At 38.0% G+C, this 16,791-nt stretch overlaps 1 protein-coding gene across 3 annotated transcripts in view; it reads right to left on the bottom strand.

Moving 5' to 3' along the window:
* stk32a (serine/threonine kinase 32A) overlaps positions 1-16,791 on the bottom strand; it is a 98,632-nt gene that overhangs the window by 30,207 nt on the left and 51,634 nt on the right. For all 3 annotated transcript variants that reach the window (XM_003217439.4, XM_062970421.1, XM_062970422.1), the window contains one exon: positions 1,529-1,566. In XM_003217439.4, the coding sequence (XP_003217487.1) occupies positions 1,529-1,566 (38 nt within the window). The remainder of the gene's footprint in view (positions 1-1,528; positions 1,567-16,791) is intronic.

Raw genomic sequence — 16,791 nt, 5'->3', positions numbered from 1 at the left:
CAACACATTTGGAAACTTACCATCAAAGGAACACATGGCTTCTCACACCTGCACCCTTTGTGAATGCTATCGGTTCTTCTTCAAATGCACCAACATAGGAGTATTCTCCAAAAGGGAGAAGCATGCTTATTGGTTATAGAGTTAATATTATAAAAGTGGCATTAAACCATTTTTATTTTGTTACATTTCTATCGAAACCCCTTTTTCATCCTGAAATTCAAAGTGGTGTGAAAAGGATCCCACGGTAGTTTCCACCTAGCCACTGTCCATGCTCAAACATCATAATAATAATAATAATAATAATAATAATAATAATAATAATAATAATAATAATAATAAAAACTTTATTTATACCCCGCCACCATCTCCCCAATGGGGACTCGGGGCAGCTTGAGCAAGGTGCTGCTCACATTCATTTGGTCCCCCTTATGAACTGTGCTTGAGCAAGGTGCTGCTCACATTCATTTGGTCCCCCTTATGAACTAGTACAGCCCACTCTGAGTGAAAGCAGCTCTCCAGGAGTCTGGAGAGGCATCTCTCGTTCATTTGCCATCTGCTTCTCTTAACTAAAAAGACCAGTTATGAAATCTGGAACCTTTTGGATACAAACCATGTGCCCTGCCACTGACTTTGCCCTGCTCTCTTTACTCCTATTCATCCATTTATGATGTTAAAACACATAGTAACTATTTTACCTTCAGTTTTGAATAGATGATACTTTTATATTTTTATGTTAAAACAAACTAAAAAGGTTATCATTCTGAATACAGCAGAGTCTCACTTATCCAACACTCATTTATCCAACATTCTGGATTATCCAACGCATTTTTGTAGTCAATATTTTCAATATATCGTGATATTTTGATGCTAAATTCGTAAATACAGTAATTACTGCATAGCATTACTGCATATTGAACTACTTTTTCTGTCAATTTTGTTGTATGACATGATGTTTTGGTGCTTAATTTGTAAATCATAACCTATTTTGATGTTTAATAGGCTTTTTCTTAATCTCTCCTTATTATCCAACATATTCGCTTATCCAACGTTCAGCCGGCCCGTTTATGTTGGATAAGTGAGACTCTACTGTACTACTAAAAAGGAGGGTAAAGAGTTACTTTTACTGAACAGCAGCTTGCTACTTTTTGTGCCTTGAATCTAGAATGGTAACAGCTTGCTTTTAACAACATACTTTCCAAGAGCTTGTTTGGATAGATTGGGAAACAGGAGTTTGATCAAAAACCCCAAATGGAAGTTTTCATCTCCTCATACATGAAAAGAGGCACATGTGAGAAATGAACAATTATGTTGATAGTTAAAGATGGGTAACAGTTTTAAATGAAAAACATAAATCTTGCAACATAAAATTGTCATTTTTTTATGAATTCAGAGGAAAAACAGAAGGTAGATATTTGTCTCAACTTGTTTTCCATCTAACAAGAGTATGGAAGTCTCCCAGCAATGGTGCATTTTACTGTGTGGTTTCATATATTTTTCATTACTGTCACTGGAAACAATTGGCACTCACCATGCTCATCCAGCAAGATGTTATCAGGTTTTATGTCCCTAAAATTTAAAAAGAAAAAGAAAGAGAGAAAGCTATCAGTTGAGAACAATGTTAATATTGTGACTGTAAAAGCTGTGACTCATGTTTCTCATATAATTTAAATTTACTGATGTAATTAAAATTCACTAGTGTAGTGTATCATGAGACCCATCTACATTGCCCCATAATGCAGAATTTAGGCTCGGTTTGAAACTGCATTATATGGTCAGTATAGACTATATAATGCAGTTTAACTTCATTGAACTGTATAGAGGATTGGTTTTAGCCGCCACCAAAAATATAGAGGTCTCGACGTGTGCTAGACAGATCACCCACTGACACCAATATATGGAGGATTCGAACTCATTACCACTACTAACACTGCCACCAATGTTATATTCAGGAGCCTCCTCTGTGTTAGGATATTTAGAGAGTCACGCGAGACACTTTATGTGAGGAAAAACAAGAAGCTATTGTTTAACATTTTATCTTGTAAGATTGTCCTTTTCGATTGTTTTACCGATATTGTTGACTTATTGTTGTAAATTTGTGTTTTTGTTTTGATTTTATATTGTGATGTTGGGCAAGGCCCCATGTGAGCCGCCCCGAGTCCCTTCGGAGAGATGGGGCGGGGTACAAGAATAAATTATTATTATTATTATTATTATTATTATTATTATTATTATTGTTATTATTATTTTGTATTTGAACAGTAAAGATGTGTAGCTGTTTCAATAACAGATTAAGCTTAACTTTTATAAAGAATGGTTTTATAACTTGAATTCTGTGGAGATATATTCCTTCACAGGAAATACAAACAGGACAATTTAAACCTTTCAATCCACTTCTCCTGGGATTTAAAACCAACACTCTAAACTACAGTGTCTCAGTATAGTTCTCAGCCTTTCTTCCCTGAAGGCTTTAACTATATTCCTCAAAGAGGTTTCCTTTTTTAAAAAATAAAATAAAATACAGATCCCAAACCTATCTCTATCTTCAAAAACCAACCCCCTAACTGAAAATAATTCTTTGGCTGCATAGCTCCAACTGTCACTTTGGCTCCATCCATCTCCAGGTGCTAAGCAATTCTCATTTACACCAGCCAATCAGACTGCACTTCCAGTAATGGCTGCCTGATTGCTCCTCCCCCTTGCTCTGCTTAGCTTTTGCAAGCAAGGCCTGAAAACTATCTGTACAGTAGCCTAATCTGTTGCAAGCTGCATTATGAGAGTGTACAGTAGGGTCCCCAAACCTTTTAAGCAGAGGGACGGTTCACAGTCCTCCAGACTGTTGGGGGCCCAGACTATAGTTTGAAAAAAACATGAACAAATTCTTCTGCACACTGCACATATCTTATTTGTAGTGCACAAAACATATAAAAACAGTACAATATTTAAAATGAAGAACAATTTTAACCAACCAGTATTTCAATGAGAAGTGTGGGCCTGCTCTTGGATGACATAGTCATGTTAATTAGAATTGGTTTTTCTGTTGTGTGCCTACAAATTGTTTCAGATTTAGGTTAATTTTAAGTCTGAATAATAGGGTGGAGGGCAGGTAAATGACCTCGGAGGTTGCATCCCTGGACTACACTGACATAAACTGCATTATATGGCAGTGTAGATGGGGAAATAGGTTCAGATCCAAAATAAATATTCTTAGAGACTATTATGTTACAGTCCTGCCCTATAAAAGTGAACGAGTTGAATCAAAACTGAGATGCTGGGAAATATTATGGAAGCAAAATGGGAACAATATGGGAGGTATCAGCATGCTTGGAGGTTTTTGAAACCTCCGCATTATGTTTCAGATAAAGGAAGTTAACTTTTCCTCAATAACTGAGCGGGGTCAGAAAATTGCGTGGATGGGTATGTTCAGATCCTTGTTTCAAGAGAAGATGCAGCCTACCATTTTTTTGCAGGTTCTACTGCTGCAATATTATTGTGGAACATAACATGTATAATAAGTCCTATCCAAAACAAGTTTGAATCTGGAAATGGGAATTGTTATCGCTAAAGAAATTTGGATGATCAATGTACCATACATGAACCCCACCACTACAAGTCTATTTAGAGTGAATTGGAACAACATGTATCTACTGAAAATCGTACACTTATGAAAGCTACGACATAATCTTTAGAATAATAGAATCTTGAATAAGACCATCAAGACATCATATACTATTTATTTATTTATTTCATTCCTACTCCGCCTTTCTCACCTGAAGGGACTCAAGGTGGCTTACAACTCTGGTAAAAATTCAATGCTGGTAAAATCCAACAATAACAATAAAAACATAAAAACAGTTAAAATGATTAACATTAAGCAATAATACACATAAAACAGTATACAAAATTTAAACGCATATAAAGTGCATAGTTTCATTCATCCAAAAACCTTGCTCATAATCCTTAATCCAGACTGTGTCAAAGCCATAAAAATTTGGGAATCTTTTCTTGAGACTACACTTGAGAATCTTTTCCTTCTTTTTACAGAGCTTTATTTATTTTCCTAAGTGGTTCTAAAACATTATTTGCATCCTCACAAGGTCCTGGTTTTTTATTGTTTTAGAATTTTATAATTTAATGGCACACAGTTTTCCCTTGAAAGAAGCACAGCAGGAAATCCAGCTTTCACTGCCTTTGCTGTTTCACTTTCTGTCCTTAATGCATCAAACTCTTCCTCCTCCCCTCCTCAAAAAAAACCATTTAGCACCCTTGGTGAGGCATTTCGGACATGCTTAGTCCATTGCAAGTACTTTTATTACAACGGGGAAAATGTGAAATTGCAGAAAGCATGTCATAGCAAAAAAAAGCTCAGTTTATTTTTGAACTTATCGATTGGCCTGAAGTAGACATCCTCCACAGCAACGTAACTAAGCAAAGAGGCACCCAGTCTTTTAGATTTACTTTTGGCAACGGTGATTTTACACAAGTAACACACTGTTCCTTCTTCCAAAACCTCTCTGTTCTCCATGCTAAATGCTGCTACCCTCATTGCAAAGATCTGTTACAAAGGCTACAATGCAAGAGCATCAACAGAGAGCTTGTGCCTTCCATTATATGCTATCATCACTATTGTGTACTGGGGCTAAAGTCCCAAGACATTACAGCCCAAGAGAAATACTCCAGTAACTACAATATATGTATCACTTTATATAGACTTAGGATGAGTCTATATATTTTACCCTTCACAGTTTTTTAAAGTAAGCTAGATGGGGAATGGCCAAGCGTGTAAAGGAAGTAGTAGTAGCCCAATCTGACTTCTGGCCCCATTATAGTATTCATACTGTGTTTAAGGTTTTGTCTACTCAATTCTACTTATTTTTTACCTTTTCTTAACATAAACATTTTGGTCATCAAAAACTGTAGATTCCCTCCTTCCAGTTTTTAAACGAGATTTAAACCTAATAAAACCTAGTAATACTTTTTTTAGTTAAATCTTGCACTGGAATATATTTTGATACAGCTTGCTTTTTCATAAGCTATTCTTTTTTAAAGTTATATTAAATCAGTCCAAATCAACAAATCACAGACAAGAAACTCGACTGTTTTCTTAAAAAATTAAAAAATTTCTCTAATGAAATCTGGTTTGCCCATTAAGGGGACAGAAAGAAATTTGTTCAAACCATAGAAGAAAGCAAACAATTTCATCCTTTTTTGCTAGAGCAAAGCAGCAACTGATACGCCCGCTCTTTGCACCTGAATGACTTTACAAGAAATTACCTGAGCTTAATAGGCTAATTACATTGCTTCCGGGCACCTGCCATGGGAATTAACCAAGTAACTTGTAATTTAATATACTGTACAAAGAGCATGGAAAACACCATTCAAACATGCTGACAGCCATTAGAAAGAGGGGGCCTGGGGCTTTCTAGATCAAGGCTGTACCAGTGAATGTACTAGAAACTCAAAATATATTATTTAGCTCTAGGATGCACAATGATTTTCTCATTATTATATCTGGTATTAGGTCTGTTGGTATCTTTTTAATATCCACAAATTGCTGCTTCTGCAGAGCTTTGCTTCTATAAAGTAAACAATTGTATGCATATCTCTTGAGGATTTCAACTACAGATGCTGTATTCTACAGCAAAGGTGGTACTTTATTGATTTAATGCCACCTCATTTGGGAATAGTGTTAATTATAAGAGTAGGCAAACCTTCCAGGTGGCCAAAGCTATTTCATCATGTTATATTTACCTCATTTTTAATCTGTTTTTTACACTGTCAAAGCTTCCAGAAGGTTGATAGTTCCCATACCTCCCATGGTTTCCTAATAATTTCTACCTTTCATCATGTTAACTAAGCATCTAAGACCCCAATTTAACAAAATGTTGGTAGAAATCAATAGGCTCAAACCTTATTTGAGATAATGCCCTATAGGCATAATTCATATTGTTAGCCAAACAAAATGACTCCTTTATTAACTTAAGTTCCTAATATGCCATCATACTATTTAAATAATTACTTTAAAGGATAAAAAGGCTGGAGATCAAGAGAGAAGAGAGAAAAGTAATATGCATGTCCTGGGAAGTTTATAACCATCAACCAATGAATGAATTTGTTATTATAAAGTGCCTAGGAACATACCATTTTGAGTAGGCTGTATGTGTGACAAGCAGCAGAAATGCAAAAACATGTGAGTAGGGTGATAAGGAAGGATCACTTCAATTTTAATGATGAAGTTTGTGAACATATTCCAATTCTGCCATTTCTCTTTTCAATCTTCCTTTGTATAGGGTGGACCAAAAGTAAAAAACGGGTTTCCGTATTTAATAACTCCCTTTTTGTTGTTTTTAACTTATAATATTATAGCATCAGTATATACAGGGGAAAAATAACATTAAAAAATAAATTTTGTAATTTTCCAATACTATAGCATCATATGCAATATATATAGGGCCCCTTTGTGACTTTTGGTCCATGATGGTAGGGCTTTTTTGTTCAAGGACATATCCACAAACAGAGGGCTGAGCATGCTACATACATTATAATACTAACTAGCTGTGCCCGGCCACGCGTTGCTGTGGCTTAGTCTGGTGGTGTTGGTCAGTCTACATTAGGTTGTATTTATGCTGTGACCTCCACCTTCTTTATACTCACATTAGTAGTAGTATTTGAAGTCTGTTACCTTCAATTTTTGTGTTGATTGATAATTGCTTGAGATCCCTCTTGTCTTTGGTTTGTTGTTAGTTGTAATGTCTGATTCTGCTGAGTGCGGTTTATATTTTAATTGTGGTACAATCGTCTTTTTTTTTCGCCTGTGTAGGTGTTTATTATTATTGTTGTTGTAGTGGTCATGAAGGTTGGATAAGTTAGATGCTCCTTTATTGTTTTTTGGAGGCCCAGTGTAGCACTGACTGGCCTCTTAGCCTCAGTGCCTGGCTGTTTCTTGCCTATGATGGTGTTGATTCTTGTTGTTGTTGTTGTTGTTGTCATTGTTATTATTGTAATTGGTTTTTTTTTTGGAGGCCAAGTGTGAATGTAGGGATTGGGGAGGTGGATGAGTTGTGTTGTCAAATTTTGTATTTGTTATAGTCACAATGCATTGTTGTGAGTTTTGTGGGTCTGGATTGTGGTTTTGTGATGTGTTGTTACAACTGAGAGGCAAGGCTTTTGTGTTGTGTTGCCAAGTTTTGTATTTCTGGGGCGTTTAGTTGTGTTGTTATAGTCACGATGCACAGTTGTGAGTTTTGTGGGTCCGGATTGTGGTTTTGTGGTGTGGTTGTGTTGTTACAATCGGGAGGGAATGCTTTTGCGTTGTGTTGCCAAGTTTCGTATTTCTGGGGCGTTTAGTTGTGTTGTTATAGTCATGATGCCTTGTTGTGAGTTTTGTGGGTCCAGTGTGGTTTTGTGGTGTGGTTGTGTTGTTACAACTGGGAGGCAAGGCTTTTGCATTGTTTTGCCAAGCTTTGTATTTCTGGAGCATTTAGTTGTGTTGTTATAGTCACGATGCGTTGTTGTGAGTTTTGTGGGTCCGGATTGTGGTTTTGTGGTGTAGTTGTGTTGTTACAACTGGGAGAAAAGGCTTTTGTGTTGTGTTGTCAAGTTTTGTATTTCTGGGGCGTTTAGTTGTGTGGCAAGTTTTGTATTTCTGGGGCGTTTAGTTGTGTTGTTATAGTCACGATGCATGGTTGTGAGTTTTGTGGGTCCGGATTGTGGTTTTGTGGTGTGGTTGTGTTGTTACAACTGGGAGAAAAGGCTTTTGTGTTGTGTTGTCAAGTTTTATATTTCTGGGGCGTTTAGTTGTGTGGCAAGTTTTGTATTTCTGGGGCGTTTAGTTGTGTTGTTATAGTCACGATGTGTTGTTGTGAGTTTTATGGGTCCGGATTGTGGTTTTGTGGTGTGGTTGTGTTGTTACAACCTGGAGGGAAGGCTTCTGCATTGTGTTGCCAAGTTTCGTATTTCTGGGGCGTTTAGTTGTGTTGTTATAGTCACGATGCGTTGTTGTGAGTTTTGTGGGTCCTGTGTGGTTTTGTGGTGTGGTTGTGTTGTTACAACTGGGAGGCAAGGCTTTTGCATTGTGTTGCCAAGTTTTGTATTTCTGGGACGTTTAGTTGTGTTGTTATCGCATGATGCGTTGTTGTGAGTTTTGTGGGTCTGGATTGTGGTTTTGTGGTGTGGTTGTGTTGTTGTAACCTGGAGGCAAGCCTTTTGCATTGTGTTGCCAAATTTCGTATTTCTGGGATGTTTAGTTTTGTTGTTATAGTCACTGCGCAAACAACTTTATCCTTTTATATATATAGACTAGCTGTACCCGGCCACGCGTTGCTGTGGCGTAGTCCTTAGTGGGGTTTTCTTCGTGGCATGAAAGGTGGCATAAAGAGGATTCCCCGTAGGTATGAAGCAGCCAGGCTTTGATGCTGCAAGGGTATTCAATGGTATTCAAGTTGGCCGACAATGGAGTCCCCTAGGTATGAAGCAGCCAGGCTTTGATGCTGCAAGGCTATTCAATGGTATTCAAGTTGGCCAACAATGGAGTCCCCTAGGTATGAAGCAGCCAGGCTTTGATGCTGCAAGGCTACTCAATGGTATTCAAGTTGGCCGACAATGGAGTCCCCTAGGTATGAAGCAGCCAGGCTTTGATGCTGCAAGGCTATTCAATGGTATTCAAGTTGGCCAACAATGGAGTCCCCTAGGTATGACGCAGCCAGGCTTTGATGCTGCAAGGCTACTCAATGGTATTCAAGTTGATCGACAATGGAGTCCCCTAAGTATGAAGCAGTCAGGTTTTGATGCTGCAAGGCTATTCAATGGTCTTTAAGTTGGCCGACAATGGAATCTCCTAGGTATGAAGCAGCCATGCTTTGATGTTGCAAGGGTATTCAATGGTATTCAAGTTGGCCAACAATGGACTCCCGTAGATATGAAGCAGCCAGGCTTTGATGCTGCAAGGTTATTCAATGGTATTCAATTTGGTCGACATTGGAGTCCCCTAGGTATGAAGCAGCCAGGCTTTGATGTTGCAAGGCTATTCAATGGTATTCAAGTTGGCCGACAATGGAGTCCTCTAGGTATGAAGCAGCCAGGCTTTGATGCTGCAAGGCTATTCAATGTTATTCAAGTTGGGCTGGAGGAGGTACCTGTGGCTTCCTCGTCGTTGGTGTGCTTGGCTGGTGTTTTCCCTGAGTTGGGGAAGAAGCTGAGGAGGGTGCTCTGGTCAGAGATCATGATGATGGCGGCGAGTGAGGGGAAGGAGGCAGCCAGAAGGAGAAGCTGGGGCTCCGTCTCCCAGGGGGGCGGGGCTTGCGAGCAGGGCGTGCGCGAGGGGAACAGCCGTTGTTGGCTGGCCGGGGAGTGACTTCATGGGAGGAGGGGTAACAGAGAGAGGGAAAGGCAAAGCTTGTTTTGGAGGAGTGTGGGGTGAGCGGATCCTGTGGAGGTTCTGACCCGATGTTTTGTTGTTTCAACCTGGAGGCGTGGATAATGGATTCTGTTGTCAAATTTGGACTTTGGAGGGTGTTTAGTTTTGCTGTTTTGCTCGGTGCTCGAATTCCATCACTCTTTTATATATATAGATTGATATCCTACCTCATGAGCAGTTTGTCACGTCTCCTTTCTGGTTCCCAGCCAGCATCACACATTTCAGGAGGTGCCTCCACCATTTCTATGATAATCTCCCAACCTTGACTTCAGGTACCATCTTTCCTCTTGTGTTTGTCCCCAAAGGATCGTTGTTAAATTGACCTTGTCACCACATCACCACATGTTTTGCATTGCTAATGCTATTCACACATATAGCTTACTGAAAAAAATGTTCCCCAGGTTTTCACTCCATACATCGGATAAAGTAGACTTAAATCCATAAAAGCTTCCACAATCCACAACTTCTTTCTATTAAACTGAAAAGATCCCTTTGAGCACTGATTCAGACTAACACAGCTATGCCTTTGATATCTAGAAATCAATATTTTATTGTTCTGCTTTTCCCACTTGGATCCAAGGTGGCTCACAGGTAAAAACAAATACAAATAAATCTACATATTACTAAAACATTAACAAGATATTTAAATTCTGTTAAACTGTATGTAAAATTAAAACCAAAAAGCATAGAATAATATGTCTTTTGTTCCACAACTGAATATAGTTCCAAACCTTCCCAAAAGTTGATTTAGTGCTAAATACTGACACACATAATTAGCATGAAATAAGTTTCATTGGTAGTTGGGCTGGTGATACTTTTATTGATAGTCAAGTATCCCATCACAGTCAATGGAAGAATTGGGTTCACACACTAGTTTTACCCAGATTATCTCCAGCAGTCAATGCAATTCTACTTGGCAGAAGAAGTCCAACTCACTACAACATCTAAACAATGAGCTCTGAAACATCTACTGAATAATATATAAATATCTTTACTATGAAAGGCCAGCAAGGAAAGCGCTACACAAGTTTCTTTATTTGCTATTTTTCCATTAATAAACACTTTTGCTCTGTACTGGTAAATCAAAAGGAAAACAAATGTGGCTAGGCTTCCAGGAGAGGTACAAAAATAACCTTTACAAGTTTGAGGCTTGACATAAAAAACATTTTATTCATATACTGAAGTTTACAAATGGAATGAAGCCTCTTATTGCTTTGATAATGTTTCAAAACTGTATATCCTAGCACTCCATAGACTGCCCTATATTTAAGGCAAAAACTGTAGGATACACAGTTTCACAGCATTATCAAAGCACATAAGAGGCTTCATTCTATATGTAAACTACAGTATATTAATATTTTATACCTGACAATTGCACAAATTGTTTCAACCCTTAATATAAAAATGGTAAAACCCAGAGGAAGTCAACTACCGGTTTTCTTTTTATGTACTTCTTTGAAATTATGCCCCACTGTTCCTTTTGAAAGCGATGTAAAAAGAAACCTACTATCTATCTTTACAGATTCTAAAAGTCGTCATCTGCAGACACAGAGGAAAACTGCCTTAAGGCATCATGCAATCATATGCAAATTACATTTTTAAAATGGAGCAGGTGTCTTCTGGATAGCGTATGTCCTGTGGTACCAATGCTAGGAAAACAACTATATGAACAAAGAGGCACAAAGCGGATCGAAAAAAACCAGGGAGCTTCACAATACCAAGAAGTAAGACCTGCACACACACGCACACACACACACACACAGACACACAGAGAGAGAGAGAGCTCACAAAGGAATCACTCTCCTGATGTGTGGAGCGGGAAGGACGAGGAGAATCCATGATATGCACATTTCAGTCTACACTCTTCTTTAAGCATATTGAGAAAAAATAAACTAAATATTCAGATTCTCTTTCTCACACACACATATACCCCAGAATGAATGCTTCAACCATTTGTCATCACCATCATCAATTGAACTAGGAAATATTTTTTAAGCAGTAGTAATTTAATGTTCAGTCGGTAAGATGGTCAGCAGTCAAACTGAAATTAATTTGCCTTTGTCTGTTGTTCAAAAGCAATGCAGCATCCAAACTCACAGAAAAGGAAGTATTTTACATTGTTTAAAGTATCCTTAGTAATGAATCTGAAAGATGTGCCAACTAAATTTACAAAAGTGCATCCACTAGCCATTTTCTTTCCATATGCATTTAAATAGGCTGGCTTTATGACTATAAATGGAGAACAGCAGTTTGTAGTTGAGAACAAACCCTTTATTACTAATGGAAAATTGAAAGCCTTATTATATAGGCAGTCCTTGCTTAAATGTGTTTGCCCTTCTGCTGTGACTGTCTGAAGTGAGAATTATCAGAAATTTCATCTATAAACCTCTGTTCTCCATCTATGGTCAAAAGTATGAAAAATATCACACTTTTCTCAGAGTGTGTTACTGATGTGTGAGGTGGATTTTGAAATCCTGGGGGTGCCCATCTGGATGCTGTTTAAAAAAAAGGGGATCTTTTGTATCCTGTTTAGAACAAAGGGCTGGTGTGCATTAACTGCTAACCTAACTATCAACGTTTATATTCCGAAAGGAAGGAACATCCTTTGTTTTTCCCCAGTAGTTTTTGGTACACCATCCTAATAAAATCTGCATAACACTTTACATAGGCTCCTTCTACACTGTCACACAAAATCCAGATTATCTGCTGGTTTTTTTCAATCCGCTTTGTGCTTCTTTGTTCGGTTTAACGTATCTTACATTTTCAAATATATAACACGTAGCACATAGACTTAACTTGGAATGCCAACGTTTTGTAAATTATTTTGTTTGTTTGTTTGATATTCCATCTTCTTCCTAGCACAGAACCATGGCAATATGTGTGTGTGAGAAAGAGAATCTGAATATTTAGTTTATTTTTTCTCAATATGCTTAAAGAAGAGTGTAGACTGAAATGTGCATATCATGGATTCTCCTCGTCCTTCCCGCTCCACACATCAGGAAGGTGATTCCTTTGTGAGCTCTCTCTCTCTCTCTCTCTCTCTCTCTCTGTGTGTGTGTGTGTGTGTGTGTGTGTGTGTGTGTGCAGGTCTTACTTCTTGGTATTGTGAAGCTCCCTGCTTTGAACTGGACTATATGGCAGTGTAGACTCATATAATCCAGTTCGAAGCAAATAAAATGAGATCAGATAAGACACGAGCTACCTTGGCATGTTGAAAAAACTGATCTATAAAGTTTTGCCACCAAAATGAAAACTGGAAGAAAAGTGGAGGCCAGTGAAAAATTGTGAGCACCACAATTCAGGAAGGATATTAACAAGAGGGAAAGGTCCAGAGAAAAGGAACCAAAATTAGGAGTGGTTTAGATAACTGGTTATGTTTAGCTTGAAGAAAAGAAGGATGTTCAACCATTTGAAAGGATGCCATATTGAGAAGGGGGAAAGCTTGTTTTCTGCTGCTATAAAGATTAGGACAGGGGAAGTCATAGGGAGGAGGGAGCAAGCTTGTTTTCTGCTGCACTGCAGACTAGGACGCGGAACAATGGCTTCAAACTACAGGAAAGGAGATTCCACCTGAACATCAGGAAGAACTTCCTCACTGTGAGAGCTGTTCGACAGTGGAACTCTCTCCCCCGGACTGTGGTGGAGGCTCCTTCTTTGGAGGCTTTTAAACAGAGGCTGGATGGCCATCTGTCGGGGGTGCTATGAATGCGATTTCCTGCTTCTTGGCAGGGGGTTGGACTGGATGGCCCATGAGGTCTCTTCCAACTCTACTATTCCATAATTCTATGATTCTACGATTCTATGACATGGAGCAGTGGATTCAAACTACAAAAAAAGTAGATATTTCACCTAAATTTTAGGAAAATTTCCTGGTGATAAAACATGTTCAACAGTAAAATAGGCTGCCTTGGAGTGTAATGGAGTCTTTTTCTCTGGAGGTTTTAAGCAGAGGCTGGATAGCCATCTGTCAGGATTGCTTTGATTTTGTGTTCCTTCATGGAAGAATGGGGTTGGACTGGATGGCACTCGTGGTCTCTATGATTCTCTGATTCGATCTTATGTGGACTGCACAGCAACAAATTATATCTATAAAGAACAAAGTTCAGCATCTTTTCTCATTTATGATGGGTGAAACCATCTCTGTGCAATTTGTAAAAAAGTGTTTATAGAAATAAATTGGACCGACATTTGTTGGAATGTAATTCCAACACAGCCCTATTTTAGTTCAATTCTTCTTTTCTTATAACCTTATATTTTGGTAAATGGATTTGTTCCTAACCAGGATTTGCTGAAATTGCAGAATGACATATCCCACTGTACAGTGCGTTTGTAAATAAATATCTGGTTTGTGGAAACAATACTTATTTATTCATGGTTTGCTCACAGGCATTTAGATTTGGGGTGTGTAAAATTTAAAATCAGAACACAGAATCTATCACATGAAAATAATGGAGCAAGGCATTAAATGTTGTGATAAGGTCAGTGGAATTTTTTTAAAAAAGAAATCAATAATAAACTGCAAACACCTAGATTCTACTTGTTACACAGAAATACAAAAAAAAATAATTATGTTCTTAAAGTATCTTATTTTTTCAGAACAAATAATGTCCCCAGTGTTTTCATGGTATATACCATGCATGTATAAAGACGTTTTTTAAAAAGAGTTGCACATATTGATTATTAAATGAAATTAAGGCCTTCAAACACATTAAAACCAAACTATTCCAAACAATTTAATTTTATAGTAAATTGACAAAGATCACATTACTTAGCCCTTTTCAAAAGCAGTCAACCAGTTATCTCTGTGTGTGCCTTCAAACTGTCTTTTGTTGTTGTTTATTCATTCAGTCACTTCTGACTCTTTGTGACCTCGTGGATCAGTCCACGCCAGAGCTCCCTGTTGGCTGTCGCCACCCTCAGCTCCTTCAAGGTCAAGCCAGTCACTTCAAGGATATTATCCATCCATCCTGCTCTTGGTCAGCCCCTCTTCCTTTTTCCTTCCTTCTCTCCTTCAAACTGTCTGTCATCTATGAATTCCACAGTATTGTGCTATGGCAGTTAAAGTGATATGAAATTGCATTAATTATACAGTGTAGATGCACTGTTAGTTTGTTTTTATTTTGTGGTTGATCATTTGGAGAAAGGACGTACAGTTGAGCAGTCAAGACATTTTGAAGGCACAAAGTACCTAGAGAGAAAAAATGACAGCCAAATTTGTATGAGTGAATATGTACCTTCAAGTTGCTTGTTGGTTTATGGTGACCTCATGAAATTCATAGAATTTTCTTAGGCAAGGAATACTTAAGGAGTTATTGCCATTTCCTTCTTCTAAAATATAGCCCACAGCACCTGCTAGTTGTTGGTTATCTCCCATATAAGTACTAACTAGAGGTGGCTCTGCTTGGCTTCCAAGACCAGACAGGGTCTGTTGTCTTTGGGATATCTAGGCACAGCTGGCTTCTGATATTTCATTTCAAATAGTAAATGTGATGTTTTATTACATTTTATGCTTTTATATACACTGGGAAGATAGTGTGGTAATGCTGTATCTAAGGTATGAAATTCAACATGCCCCTAAATATATATCAGAGGTGTTGCTTCTCCACTTGACTTCACTAAATCTCATTTCTGTGTGCAGTAGGGACCTAATTCCATCTTGTTGTATACCCTCTAATTAGTCTTGTTTTCTCTACCATCTCATTCTTTAAAGACCAAGTTTCACTTGTTTTCCCAACCAGATGATTCAAGGGCCTTTGCAAGAGATGGTCATGGAGGAAAGGTAATATACTAGTAAAGTAATTGATATGATTGGAATAGAATTATCTTGATGGACAACAGAGTTCTGCTGTTTCGTGCTCAAATGGTCCAGTAACTCATTTGAAAAGGAGGCAGAATGCAAATGGCACCAACTTATATCTCCTTACATTTATCATCTCATCTCTTTGCAATCATTTGGTCACACTATCCAGCAAACATATCACTCATGATAACTCCGTCTGCAACAAGAGGATTCAATTTAGCCCTTAAAAGTTTTAAATTCAAAACAGTGCAAAAATAAAAAAAATATGGATGCCCTTCTCTTTCTCATAACCTCGGCCACAATCCTAAAGCATACACCACTGAATGCTTTAAGACCAAGCAATTATGAATTACACTACTAGCAATCTTCTCTGCCCAACACACTTTCCACACCTCCATAAACCCAAATGCAGAGCAACCTTATTCCTTCTCTGTCTTACCAACTGTAATTCATCCTCATTCATTATTCAGTGGCAGCACAAACAGGTGAAGACAGGGAAAAAAGTTAACCTGATACCTTCATTACCACACTGTTTTGTTTCAAAGTCTCCTCTGGTTGCAAAAGCATGAAATAGGCAGTTGAATCTGACCAAGTGGAAACAGTTAAACAAATTACAAAGAAAGTAAACGTGTATGCATTTAAAGAGGCAGACGAGAAAAGATCAAAGACACTGGAAAACACAAGCGCTGTGGCAAGGTAATTCCAGCCTTATCTTGAAGAATATAGCTATACATTATTATAATTGAGGCTGTTCTTGCCATGGTTCTATGCTAGGAAGAAGATGGAATATCAAACAAACAAACAAACAAAATAATTTACAAAACGTTGGCATTCCAAGTTAAGTCTAGTGCTACGTGTTATATATTTGGAAATGAAAGATACGTTAAACTGTAACGATTCCGATAGTTAAGCACTATAGAGATCCTACAAGCTTCAGTGTCTATACATATTTCAAACTCAAGGCCCGTGGGCTGACTTTGGACTATCATGTCATTTTACAGCACTTTCATCCCATTCTCTTGTTCCTTAGCTTCAACTTGCACTATCCCTTTCCCTTCTTCTTGTTTACAGTTGGCCATGTTTTTACGACAGATGACAATTTAGGTTACTGGCACTGTTCTGAGCTCAAATTGTTGTTTTATATTCTAGTGGTTTTATTTTGTATTCTACTGTATGTTTATTTTATGCATTGTTTTAGGCACCTTGTGCCATATGTAAGCTGCCCCGAATCCCTTCGGGGAGATAGAGGCGGGATACAAAACTGTTGTTGTTGTTCATGTTGTTGTTGTTTTTATTATGTGGTCCTCCAGATGCTGGGCTGCAACTCCCATATTCATCATTATTAGACATCATGACTAGAACTGATGGGAATTGTGTTACAGTGACATCTGAAAGTCTTCAGTTTGTTTAGTTTAGTTATATTAGTGAATTCAGACACAAAGCTTGTGGAAATTATGTCTGACTTTAAAATGTCCTTTAACCTTTCCTGAACCTAAGAGCCACAAGTGCTGTTGGACTGCAATTCCAATTATCCCCAGACTGCATGGTAGATCATAAAAAAGTGATAGAAGTTGTTATT

The sequence above is a fragment of the Anolis carolinensis genome, chromosome 2, assembly GCF_035594765.1.
Source record: "Anolis carolinensis isolate JA03-04 chromosome 2, rAnoCar3.1.pri, whole genome shotgun sequence".
Classification (NCBI taxonomy): Eukaryota; Metazoa; Chordata; class Lepidosauria; order Squamata; family Dactyloidae; genus Anolis; species Anolis carolinensis.
Note: the sequence above shows the minus strand (reverse complement) of the source record. Positions and strands in the feature narration are given on the sequence as shown.